The sequence below is a fragment of the Rhyacophila brunnea genome, unplaced genomic scaffold (assembly GCF_057557595.1).
Source record: "Rhyacophila brunnea isolate RB1 unplaced genomic scaffold, BYU_Rbru_1.0 scaffold_15, whole genome shotgun sequence".
Taxonomy (NCBI): Eukaryota; Metazoa; Arthropoda; class Insecta; order Trichoptera; family Rhyacophilidae; genus Rhyacophila; species Rhyacophila brunnea.
The window spans coordinates 33,696,159-33,709,873 of NW_028232806.1; the positions used below are offsets into that span (position 1 = coordinate 33,696,159).

Consider the following 13,715-nt stretch of genomic DNA (forward strand, 5'->3'; position numbering starts at 1 on the left):
GTTTTTATTTTATTTTCCATGAAAATTGATAAAAAAAAATCAATCACGAAAGTTTCGGGATTATGTTTACCAATCCCGGGATTCATAGGTATCGAAAATAGTTCGGGATCCTGAGATTGGAATCCCCACTAAAATATACATGTACAAAATATGTATCCACAAATAAAATATACTTAGATATAAAAATCTCTATAACAAAAATATGTACTTACATAATACAATGTTTACAAATACCCAGTAGTTGAACCATTGGCACTTTCTTCGAATGATTTTTCAATAAATTTATATTAGGTATGATGTGTTCTTAGATGCGCGTGTCACTGGTAATTCCACAATATGCTTTTTTAGTTTGTCGCACTTTTTACACTCAGCAATTTCTTTACCTTTATCCCGTAAGAAGTAAACCCAAACACAATATTGCTCACAAAACAAAATGCACAGTACATCATTGAAAATGTCTGTCTTTAGGGAGCATATTGACTAGTCTTAGGCTTGACTCGAGGAAGCAGTGCTGTAGGAATTGACAGGCGCATATAAATATAAATTCTTTAGGACACCAGGATTGGAAACCATCCCTCGTGATAGCAGCCAAAAATGTCTCAAGTACAAAAGTTAGCTACGAGGTTCAAAAGAGTGAAAAGTATGCATGCCCTATAGCAGGAATGGCCACACTTTTTTTTGTCTAGGATCGACTAGTTGATAAAATTATTTATGGCGATCGACTAATATCACTTGTAATTATATCATGCGAGAACAATAAAAACCCAGTTTTTATAATTCAAATACGTAGGTATTTATGTATTATGAAAACAGATATTTTATACAATATATAAAAAATAACGATGTGAAAAAATCAAATTAGCGACAATAATATAATTATTATGTATTTCACTTCTAAAAAAATTAAGTACCTACACATTAACGGTAATTTCGACATAGTTACACAATTTACCTATATATCGAATATTAGAAATCTTAAAATTTATTTTTTATTTGCATTTGAAACTTTGCATTGCATGTTTTCAGCAATTTTGTCGTATTGCACGTGGTTATGAAGTTACCGCTGGACATAAGCACGTAGTCACATTATTATTAGTCAATCGTGAGCGATGCTTCGTTTTGATCGCATTCATTGAAGAGAAAGCCGATTCGCATAGATATGTAGAACCAAAAAAGCAAGTTGAAAATGCTGCAACTTTTCAAAGATGTGGATATTTGTTTTCACAAATTAGGCTCCAAAAATTATCAAGACTTAAAGCTCTGGCTTTCAGGACCACATCGCATTTTAGTGTCAATATTTCTCCCTCAAGTGTGGCAAGATGTATAGAATCGATATGTAAAGCGGTGTTCACATTGGCAACAAGTTGCTGGCAACCTTATTAAATTTATGAAAGTTTGGTTTTAAATATATTCACTGCACTAATCAAATAATAAATTATTGACGTTTTCCCCCCTTGAAGTTGTAGATTCAATTGATTTATTTTTTCTGTTTTTGACTTGTTTCAACAAGAAATACCTAGTACAATATATTATTATGTCCGCGATCGACCAAAAATACCTTCGCGGTCGACGCACTGGCCATCCCTGCCTTATAGAAATGTAGACAAAAATTCTTATGCTAATTCAGAAAAATATTACCTACATACTCACTGTGATATTGAAAAAAGCTATTAATCACTTTTCTTTTAATTCACATTACAATGCTTTAAAGTTATTATCTGTTTCATCAATAATAATTTATGTACTTATATATTTTTTTTCAGATCTTAGGAACAGTTATGCTTTGCTTAGCAGAAGAAAGCGAAGTAACGTCTGAGAGTCCTCCAGAAGGATATTATGCGTTTGTAGAGTCACCTAGTGCCGTACCCCCAAGGTTTGTACAATCATTTAATTGTCAAATTATTTTTAACAATAACCAGTGTCGGCTTGTCCATGTGCACTGCGGAACTGCAGCACCCCCAAGCAAATTGAGAAAAATGAAATGCGTGAATTAAGCTCGCCCGCGCGTCGATATATCCAATAATTATCATATACCGCGGTACTGCAGTACCGTTTTCAAACTAATATGCTGGAATGGGTGCTGGAGGGGTGCGGGAAGCGAGGCACGCAGCTGGGAGCTTGATCGGTACTGCAGGCCCGACGGTGTATATAGCTTTAATGATTTATTAACATTGTTAAAAGTTCTTTATTTTAATTACTTATTAATATAATTAATAATGTATATTTAATTTTGATGTGAATAGTAAATTAATGTAATCCAAATAAAGATTTTTTAAATTTTTAATCAACGCAGCACCCCCAGATATCTTATCCACGAGCTGCCACTGAGAATAACCAACAGATGGCATAGTAATAATTCTCTTCATGGATTGTTCTTTTACTAAACTTAATCTCAATATTATAATATTATGATTTCTATCAAGATCGTATTGTATAGATCACAGTGGCGAAGGGTGGAGGTAGGCTGTTAAGATCCGCCATAAATAGTGTACATTAAACTTTTTCAGACATACATATTTGTTTTCATTGAAATAAGACTACAATTTACAGATAGTGTTGGTTAGATTTTAAAATTCAATTAAACCCTGAGAAACCAAGCCATAATAGATAATAGTCAAAAAATACATGTCTATCTATAAAATATCTAAAATTATGCAATTAAATCATACATAACTTTGAGTATTTTATAGATAGAATAATATTTTTTATTTATTCTAGTTTGGTTTACGCAGGGCTTAATGAATTAAAAAAATTAACCAACAATATGTCTAATATGTAGTTTTAATCCAACGAAAACAAATAACTATGAATGAAAAAGTGTGCACAATTTTGTCGTATCGCCCAAATTAGACCAAATCTATTATGGTTTCGTTTAGGCAGGGTTTAATTGATTTTTAAAAACTAACTAACACCATCTGTAAATTGTAGTCTTAGTTCAATAAAAATAAATACAAATGCCTAACAAAGTTTAGTGTGCACTATTTATAGCGAATCTTAACAGCCTACCTCCACCCTTCGCCACTGAGATCTAATTATTTTGTTCCGACATTTACTGAGACATGACTTAGTGTTTCAATAAAGGGAAATCGGTGATATAATAGTAATAATTATTAACGGTAGGTACTATCAGACTATTTAATGTATTGCTAACAACCAAACAGCTAGAATGTGTGACCGTGTTTCCATCGGTGCTAATTACTATTATAATCTGAGTAAAATATCCTTCCTTATTTCAGGGTCAGACCTCCACCTTACCGCCACATCCAGGCGGACTGTCCTGGACTATTGGAGAAATTAGGGGCTTCTCCTCATAACCTGTGTGGCGATTTAAACCGAGGTCTCATTCCAAGAAATCCTATGGGACAAGGGAGCACAGGAGAACCTTATCCATTGTAAGTAGTAATGTTTCAAATTTAATAGACAATAATTTATCTTATCTAGTTTAATAATAAAAATGACACCTTCATCCCTCTTTGATTGATTATACGATTTAAAGATATTGGCACAGATTAATAGATGGCAGTAATATGTATTTGAATTTTATTGAAATGAATCTAAAAACCTTTTTAATATTAAATTTGCTGTTGTGTATAATAAAACAATAAAAATATAACAATATGAAATTGTAATATGGTGTAACATCGATCTTTTCTACTTCCAGTGATCTTATTCGAAACCAGACATTGAAGTTTTTGTCTCGGACATTGCCAGTGTTGAGAGCTGACGACACTTTACCACGAGTAGCACAGCTTCAGACGGCAGCCGAAGAATCTTTGGATTCATTCGGTCATAATGAGTAAGAACATATTATATAATACGAAAAATGAGTCGTTCAATGCGAATGATCAACTGAATGTTAAAATTGTCAATTCAATTATTGCAATGAATCAATGCTAACGTTTAATACCCTATTATTGTTAAGATAGAAACATAAATGTCACTTGTTCTGCTACCTTTGTGATCCTAGTGCTAATTTAAATTATCTTGTCAGTGATATAATACAATTTCAGTATGACAATAAACAGTTTTTTGCAGATCGCCATTTTGAATCAGTCATTAAATTTGATCCATCAACATTACAAGTAACAAAATTTTAATAAATAATGTCAATGTTTCATTATCTCTCTTTGGTAATCATGTTAAAATATTATTCTATTGTTTGTTCATAGATGGCACATATTATGTTTTTATTATTGATTTTTAGAATTAATCCCTATGATGGAGAGAGAGAAAAGCGAGAAGCTCCTCTTGAAGATGGTCCAGAACACAGAGACATCGACTCAAAGAGAGAGGCCAGAAAGTTCTGTGATGGAGGCGGCGTGTAAGCATAAATATTTTTTTAGATTGTTTAGGTAAACCATGGGACATTTTTTTGCAAAATATGTTATGTCAACAGAGATATGTACTAATGGTAATCAAATTATGCAAATCCATATACCAATAATTTATCAAAGCTATTACAATATATTTCACAGGTTTTGTATGCTGTATCGAGCGATAAACGGAGAAAGCAGTTCTACAAGAGAACCTAATCCTATTGCGGCAGAAAGAAGAGACGAGCCTCCTCAGAATGGACAAGCACCACCCGGACCGCAGGGAGGAGCACCACCTCCACGGTATGATGGACCTCCGACTCCTTGTCCTGCAAAGGTACGCAAACAATAATTAATTAAAATCAATTAAAAAACTACCTTCTTTTTCTGTCGTAGTATTTTGTCTAACAAGCCAATAGATAAAAATAATATGATCCCAAGAATATCAGCTTAGATGAATCTAAGGAAAAACCTTAATTTTATTTTACTTTGTAGTATCATTAAGTAACAAGCTTAACGGTTGTGCTCTGAGATTTATTTGCCAGGATCGGACTGAAATAAAAACGCTGTAAATCAGTGTTACAGACCTAAAAGATGTTTGTTAATACAATGAACCATCATTGTTAGGGAAAAAATTGTGTTAAATTGCAAATAACACAAGCAAGATTGTCAGCGGAAAGCTGTCTTTAGCATTTTATTAATGCTGTACACTAGTCGTGAAACGATCTAGCGAAACAAACATAATAATATGAAGTATCATGTTTTATTAATACTTTCATGCTCAGAGAAATATTCATTCTATTTATTCTCGCAATCAACCCTTACTATGCGTCGGCTTGATAATGGTTCGGGCCTCTTTGATCCACAGAGGAGACATCCCCAAATGGGGACCATTCGGGGGTGTAACAGTACCCAATATATTATAATTATGTATGAATTTTGATATTTGGTTGGCATAGCACCTACATACTAATAATTTACATAATATATTTCTCTCTCATAGGTGGAATACGCAACCCCAGTATTTGCTAAAAATTATCAAGGTGTATGGAGATACGTTGTTCAAATTCCATATGAAGGCTACTTCACACAAACCATCGAAGTCACAAGGTAATTAGCTTAAAATAATTCATACAATTATTATTATATTATTATTGCCAACTGATCGGTGGCCGCACGGCTTAAGTGTTGGACTATAACACCGTGTAACGACTATACTTGGGTCTGGCAAGTACACATATTGTTTTTCAATTTTTGTCTGTCAGGGTATGGACCTAATAGGTTGAGTAAGTGGCTGCCATCCGTTTCTCGTTAAAAACAAAATCTGTTAATACAAACCTCTGCTCTGTGGAGGCCCATATGATCCTATTAGGATCGGACATGGTCGAAAGAAAAAGAAAGAATCGAAGAATATGAATATCATTATTTTATCTTTGTGATATTTTCAGATGTATGCAGTCCCGGTGCCATTATTTAGAAGGAGGTTGTTTGTCGTCTCCTCGATGGGCTTCTCTTCTGGTGGCTGAACTCCATTATCCTCGAGCTGTTCTTGCTGCTCCCGCCGCCGGAGGATCCAGACCAAGACCCCCACTTTCATCATCAGCTAGTACACCTCCTCCAGTGCATGATTTCCAGGTATATATTATTGCATATCAATTGAATAATATTATTCTCTAACATTTTTATAAAATATACTATTGGAATATCTAGTCTATTTCCCTAGCTCCAGCACTGATATAGTACCTACTTAACCTGTTTTTAAATCTAAGGGTCTCAAGTTCTATGTTTTTTCAATGCATGTTTGCATCCAGAGCATGCTTAGTGGTTTGAGTTAGGTATTGGTTAACAAAGAATCTTCGTAAATAGTCTATATAAATAACTTCCGTAAGTCCAAGATAGAACTAAATGAAAAAAGGAATTTAAATTAATTAAAAATAACTTGTCGTTATTGTGACCATACCAAAGGTCATTTCGATATAAATATTATGTAAATAGAATTTATTTATAAAATTGAGTATATTTAGAATCAAACCCATTTTTATTTTCTAAAATAAATGACATTTCTAAAATTTTAAAAATAGTGTATTATGAATATTATTCAAAAATCTTGCCGAAAAGCAAAAAAAAAGGTTATCATTATAGAACATGCAATGTTATAACAGTGTTTCAAGTAATGCACATTTTATAACAATTATTTTTGAACCTGTGTTGGACTAGTTGGTAAAATAGCCATTTTTGTATAGATAGGTATGAAATTGTTGGTCATAGGATTGGGCCGTGGCTAGTCTAATAAAATGTTGTTTATCAAAAATATGTATTTGATCCAGTGCAGGGATCAAATGAGTTGGGCGAAAGGCTAACAACCATTTCTCATGAAAATGTCTATTTATACAGCCTGCAATACATGTAGCCCCCTGCTAATAAGTAGGTACCTTTATCTTTAAATTTAAAAAAAAATTTTCTTTTTAATATAACTATTTTAAATTAACAGTAGGTATTTAAAAATGTAAAATTTCTCTAAATTTGCTGTAAAGATTGCTCAGCGGGTCTATTCTATACAAAAGGCTGTCCGCTAAAACCGCTAACTAGAGTATGTTTGTATCGAATTCTTAGCACTAATTGTAACAATTACAATTAGTTGGTATTAATTGTTGCAATAAATGCTGTATTTTAACGGCATGCCCCTTGGCTGTACTAAAATTTAGAGCATGAGCAATAGAGAGAGAGTGAGAGAGAGACAGTGTCAACTGATTAAACGGCTAAATGATTGTTACAGTTATAATATTTCAATACAAAATGTATGTAATAAATACACAAGTTAGCACGTTAGCGGTCAATAGTCGCCTTTTATATAGATTAGACCCGCTGGTAGTATTACATTCAAATCGAATATTGACATTTAATTGATATCAACATACATAATTTTGAAAAACACTTTCTGAGAAAATATATTATAACCAATAGGAAAAATCTTTTTGAAAAAAGTAAGCTACCCCGGCAGGGAATCGTACCCTGCATCTCCTGGGTTTACGCCCCGTCCGTCGCATTTACCTATATGTTATGCAGTGACATACTAATTGCGACAAATTTTAACTATTGGCCTTTTTAATACCTATTCATCAGCGTTCTTCTAAATCAAAGATGCAGGTTTCGATTCCCTTACTTTTTTCAAAAAGATTTTTTCTATTGGTTATAATATTATATTTTCTCAGAAAGTGTTTTTCAAAATTATGTATGTTCAATAATCAGAATGGTACATTCTGAAAATCTTGTGAATTATTCGTTGAATAAAAGAAATAGTTAAATATTTGATTTCAGTTTATAGTCAGAGTTGGGGTTAATATGCAAACAGCCCTGAAAAAATTTCCAATATATTGATAATTTCACTGAAGTTATAACTTTCTGTTTCCAAGGCATACCAACAATACCTGCAGAAGAGAGCTGGCCTTCAAGCGTCTCCCGATGATACTCTGATCACCACCGATAAACCTCCACACTGTGATGGGCACGATGAATTAGGATGCTTCCAGGTATATTTTTTTTTAAATCAAACAATAATACATGTTTACTGCTTCTTGGCCAATATCTTTCCTTTGAATTCAAACAATGTAAAAGATCATTAAAAATAGTTAAATAATCACTTCAAAAATTTTATGTTGGTTTCAATCTTAAAAAAATATTATGTTAACCATTTTTCATGACTGCTACATAAAAATTTATAAAACGACCTAATATTGCTTTAGTTAAGATTTGTAAACCAAAATTTTATGACAATTAATATTGTCAGGAATTAACAAAAATGTTTTGTAATTACGCATTTTGGCTGAGTTGGTGCAGTGGCCATTTCTGAAGCCGTGGGTAGTCGGTTGTCAAAAAATATGTGGATTGTGTGTTTTCAATGGCTAACATCCATTCCTCGAAAAAACGTGTTTGTTAATATAACTACCACTTCGTCGCTATAGGATTGGTTTGTCGAATATCCGTTTTTGTCGAAATCAACCTTTGAATGCAGAATGATTTTTTGTATCTAAATGAACCAGAACCATCCTTTTCTTTAAATTGCTTTGTAATGAAAACAGCATTCATATGCTGTAAAAACAACAATTTAAATACCTTCATATATTTAAATATAGGATAATCAAATTTGTTTTTCGTCTCCTGAACATTTGACATTTGGTCTATTCGACAAACCAATCCTACAGCGACGACTTATAGGAGATCCATAAGCTCAGCTTATAGGAGCATGGTTAAAATAAATTAAATATTATATTTTTTTATTTACTACTGAGGTAATCGAAAACACATTATTTGGAGCAGTCTCTAAAATATATCTACCTATTAGAAAAATCCTGAATTTTTTTAAAACTGATTGGAATTCAAGCATAAGTTAATGTTTTGTGTTCAAACCCTGCTTGGTCTAAGCGATGGTGCCCACAGAACGCGTCAGGCGCCGCACTCGCGCAAAATTTCTACAAGTGGCGCATAAATCATTGAAAATACAACGTAATCAAATACGCCAGCGCCCACTGGATATGGCGACGCATTATACGCGCGCGCCGCATGAATCATCGTTTTTTCGCGAATCACCGCTTCTCGGCGATACGAATGAAAGAAAATACAATGGAGTCCATTCATTGACCACAGTGAGCAAAAACACGCTGCGCGAGGCATTGTCGATCGACGGGCGGAAAGCAATTATTTAATTACAGAGAAGTCATTGTTTTATTTTATTGCGTGTTCAGTTTATCGCTGGTTGAAGAATGTCGTCGTAAATTTTAATTACAAGCCCCGAAATAATATAATATTTTTATTGCTTTGTTATGAGAGGCGCTGTAATAATATTTATTTTGTGCTGCTTGGGCCGCTTATAACATAGGTGAAGGGTAATGCGCGGGAAGAGACGTGTGATTATGGTTATGAATAAACACTGCATTCGCCGACTTCGCGCGCCCGACGCGTCTGTGGGCACCATCGCTAAGGTTTTTGTGTGTTTCTGAGGCTGTTCCAAAATTATGTATTATCAATAAAAAATGATAATTTTGAGACTAAATCATCATGACTACTCTTTTACTTTATCTATATAATTCTTTTTAGGTTCGCCTCTATTACGACTGGTTCTTAGTACCCGGTTCGTGCAAGTGCTGGAGACCAGACTATTTTGCGAGATATGTTCGGAGGAAGTCCACCAGCCCAGATCTTTGAAGACAAAACGATGTTGAAAATAACGACTGATTTCCTAATAGATCCTCACATAAAAGTGGATGAAGAACTAGCTTTACAATAAAATTAATTATCTACAGAATTATAAATATGTCTGGCAATATAACATTTTGAGTTTAGTATAACTCATTTTATATGTTTCTTTAGGACAAATTCTATAAACGTTTTAATGAAATCATTAATAATTATATATTTTTGACATAGAAAAGAACACAGAAATTTTATTAATAGCCAAAAAATATAAATTAATATCTACAATGATTTTATGGGGCATTGCAATTATGTATGTTGAAAAAAAATAATGGCCTTTTATTTATGTACAAGTAGGTAATGATTTCATAACTAATTAAGTATTGACGTATATTTTAGGAGCATTAATTTTATATTTAATTTGTATTTTCAATTAGTTTTAAGTACAGTGTCTAGTTAATAATAATTAATATGTAGGTACATAACAATGCCGACTATATTGTATGTATATAATATACGAATATAGTGGGTCTTGCAGGTCTATTCTTAACGTTATCACTGTAGCACGTTTCCGTTATTTACATTCTTCCAAATTAGCATGGAAGGTATTCTTAACACTAAACTATTAAACCGTTACCGGCGGCTATATCTAATTCATAATACAGCAAGAATTTAGGTTGGTAGACATGTCGGTCAAATTCGAATACTGTCGAACCCAAGCAGATAAGACCGAACATAAGAATTTTGTATTGACATGTCAGACATATCAACATAACCTACAATTTTCTTAGTCATGTCATTGCGATTGCAGCATAACAGTCGGATCTTGTATCTCAATTCTCAAAATGTAAAATTTACATAATCAATCTCGTTTTCAAACTTATCACGGTCAAGTGAGAGGCTGTTAAAAGATATCACCTTTTGACACATCAGACGGTTTACTTTTTTACATAATTAACCACCAGAATACGTAAAGTGATAAATGTGAAATATTAATCACAATTAGCTCTTTTTTTATGTTAAGTGGTATGTTAGAATAGGCCTGTTGTTAGGTAAGTAGTGGCTATTTCTCCATACTGAATTGATATTGTATAACGTAGGGAACTGTTTCCAAAAAAACATATTATAAATCATTGTAAATATACTAAAAGATAAATAAAAAATTACTGTTTAGATTGTATTATCGAATAAATTTAAGAAAAATTATTTTATTGTTAGGAAAATAATTTTAAGCTATTGTATTTTTGGGTAAAATAACATAATACTGTGGTTTGGTTGGATAAGGCTGGGAATGTTGACATTTAAGTCTTGTACTAACATTAATTATTATTATTTATTTAATTTATATTATTATAATAAAATGTGCAAATATAATAAAATGCTTTAAACAATGTTTTTGTTTCACTTTTTCATAGTCCTTTTTTGTACTAGATAATAATAATTATTGTCTCTAAATATTATATTAAATTGCATACGGGGCTTGAAATGACCGGAGCGCACCGTAGCGCCGTTCTGGTTCATAGAATTCCCAAAATTATCGCTCCATCTCGTAGACATATTAATTTGACCGTCCAAGCTAGATTTGTCATATAACGAAAAAATCTAAAACATTTATTTTTATAAAATACACATGCAATTATATTACTATGTTAATATTTTTGTAAAATTATCAAGTGCTCCGGTTCGTAAAATATTCCAATTCGAGCACTGTGCATACATTAAATCATGTTATACCGCAGGATGTACCTCGTAGAACTACCATACTGCCATTCCAAGGAAGAAGGCAGTAACTGACTCTCACACACTTTTGAGATAAATGACATATTGTGTTTGTTTTCAAATTTTAGTACTGTGAATTATTAAAAAAATGGTGATATTTTTTATTAGTAGGATGTTAAAATACAAACAAAAAAATAATAAACAAGCTGTAACTGCAACAAATTGGAGCAATTACTGCCTTTTTGCTAAGAAATGTGTATTATTTTAGCAGATATTCATTTTTTCACTAAGGATTTTAACGGTATTTTATTGATAATACTGATTTTAAAACGAACAGAATATATAGCTTTCCAAATTATCTAACGGATGGCATTCATAACTTAATTTCACAAATTTTGTGAGTAATTGCCTTTTCCTTGTAAGGCCAGCATAGCTCTACGCTTCACCCTAATTAAGTACAAACGACTTGCTGTTATGTTGTCGAAATAATGCTGACAAGACCCGAGGTCGTTGAGTGCTACACACCTAAATGGAATAATAAGTAATTTATTCATATTGTATGGTTATGACTTTGAGTTTCCATAATAATATTGTCACTTCATCCTTTACCTCTGATACAATAAATTACCAATCATATAATATTATCTAGTTATTACTATAGATCCACCAGTATAAGTTGTCTGCTGAGTGAGGGCGCCACATACTATCATTTTGACATTATAATTTCATATTGCTTATACTGAGATGTGCTAAGCTATAAATTCTAACACCTGACCATTTATGATGGTATATAAGCTATCTATATAGTGACTTGCTCATAACAGATTAGGTATTTTTATAAATTCATTTTGTATTTTCAAATTTTATGGTGAAAGCTTAAAAATGTGATTCATAATTAACTGGCCAGGATCCAATTTTAATCACTTGAAAACATTCTTCAAATTTTTCATGTTGGTTTTATTTTCTAAAAATAGTGAAACTGGCTTATATGAAATTTGGATATCTGCCAAACAACGATGATTAATATGTTAGGTATATAACAAAATCTTTTCTAGACTATTAGGCAGTTAGAAGAGTTAAATTTTATAAGAAAAGTCCTAAGTAATCAGTAAATTATTATAATATATATTTACTATTATAGACATCTAGGTATTTAAAATATAATGTTATCATTAGCTAACTATTTGCTAACAGTAAACTGCTTTACCGACAAGTTGGTTCGAAACCAGACTAACGAAAATGCAAACGGATTTTTTTCATGTGGTAAAGATTGAATAAATTTTGACAGATGCGTTATCAGCTGCGTGTTTTCATAGTAAATGTCTCATGTAAACAATTTTGTCGCGATTTTGAAATCTTTCAATATTTATCTTCAACATGTAACAAGTGCTTGAGTTAATGAAGTTTATTTTTGCTTTCGTGTATTGTTCGCAGCTTTTCTAAATAAATTATACGAAGGCAACCGTCTGGAGTGATGTCATCCTTTGTGTTTGTTTTTAGTTTAGGATGAGCTTTATGTGCAATAATAGTTAGCGAATATGGAAGAAATGAGGCAATTGGTTCAGGAGGAGGGCAGAGAAGCAAGAAATATCGTCGCTTTTCACGTTTCCGTTGATTCTCCAGGTAAAATGTGACATTATTCAACAAAATTTCATGAGCTCATTGACAATTCTTTTTTTTTTGAAGGAACAATAAAATTATTATGTCTAGCTGTCAAACGTAGTTTGACACTTCATTAATCTTCATTTTGTTTCACAATCTTTTATGGTTTTGTCACATATTACATGTGTTTGAGAACATTAAAAAAAACAACAAAATCCATAGGTATTATTAAATCCTAGATTTTTGGTGAAATGTTATTGTTTGGTGAGAGAATTAAAATATCAATGCACTTCTAATTTTGAAACAGAAAAGAATAAGGTACATAGGTAGGAAAATAGTAGGTAAAAATTACCTACCTATAGTGCAGTAGGTAACTTGTCGAGTTAATTATGTAGACAGTCAAATATTTAGAATATTTAGATGAACAATAACTTGATTATCTCACCAATTATGTACCTACCACTGGCTGATGTGATTTGTTCAAAGATGATCTTTTTTCTTTTGATGATGGCCAGCCCATCTTCACTTCAAGTATTATGTCTGTCACTTTTGTTTGTTCTTTTCCACATTTATTTATTTTTTGATTCCTGTTCGTTATGGCCAACATGCATTTTTCCATGCTGTGTTTTGTTACCTAAAATTTTTTGAACCTCCTGAATGTATGGTCCATGTTTTGAACCAAAAAGTATGTTAGGGTGAAATTGACGGGTCACTCTTGAATATTTTATTGGTAAATGTGCCGCAGATGCCGTCATGAGATTTTATAACTTTTTTTTTAGACCAAACCAAACCTAACCTAACCTACCCTAACTTAATATTATATTAGTTTGTGATAATTATGCACCAAAATGTATGAAAATTTAAAATTTAAAATTAACAATAATTATTGGA

General features: G+C 32.2%; 2 protein-coding genes across 2 annotated transcripts in view; both read left to right on the plus strand.

The window, feature by feature from the left end:
- The first annotated feature begins 1,769 nt into the window (after positions 1–1,769).
- On the plus strand, positions 1,770–9,577 carry spz6 (Spaetzle domain-containing protein 6). The gene is made up of 9 exons (XM_085942991.1): positions 1,770–1,873; positions 3,237–3,392; positions 3,662–3,796; positions 4,205–4,321; positions 4,476–4,650; positions 5,317–5,423; positions 5,762–5,948; positions 7,727–7,843; positions 9,408–9,577. The coding sequence occupies exons 1-9, from the start codon at positions 1,779–1,781 to the stop codon at positions 9,513–9,515; spliced, it is 1,197 nt and encodes a 398-aa protein (XP_085799117.1). The 5' UTR covers positions 1,770–1,778; the 3' UTR covers positions 9,516–9,577.
- A 2,913-nt stretch (positions 9,578–12,490) lies between these two features.
- ssp3 (SCAPER domain-containing protein short spindle 3) overlaps positions 12,491–13,715 on the plus strand; it is a 162,434-nt gene continuing 161,209 nt past the window's right edge. Inside the window, exon 1 of the mRNA XM_085943312.1 lies at positions 12,491–12,845. Within this exon, the coding sequence (XP_085799438.1) occupies positions 12,761–12,845 (85 nt within the window). The 5' untranslated portion in view covers positions 12,491–12,760. The remainder of the gene's footprint in view (positions 12,846–13,715) is intronic.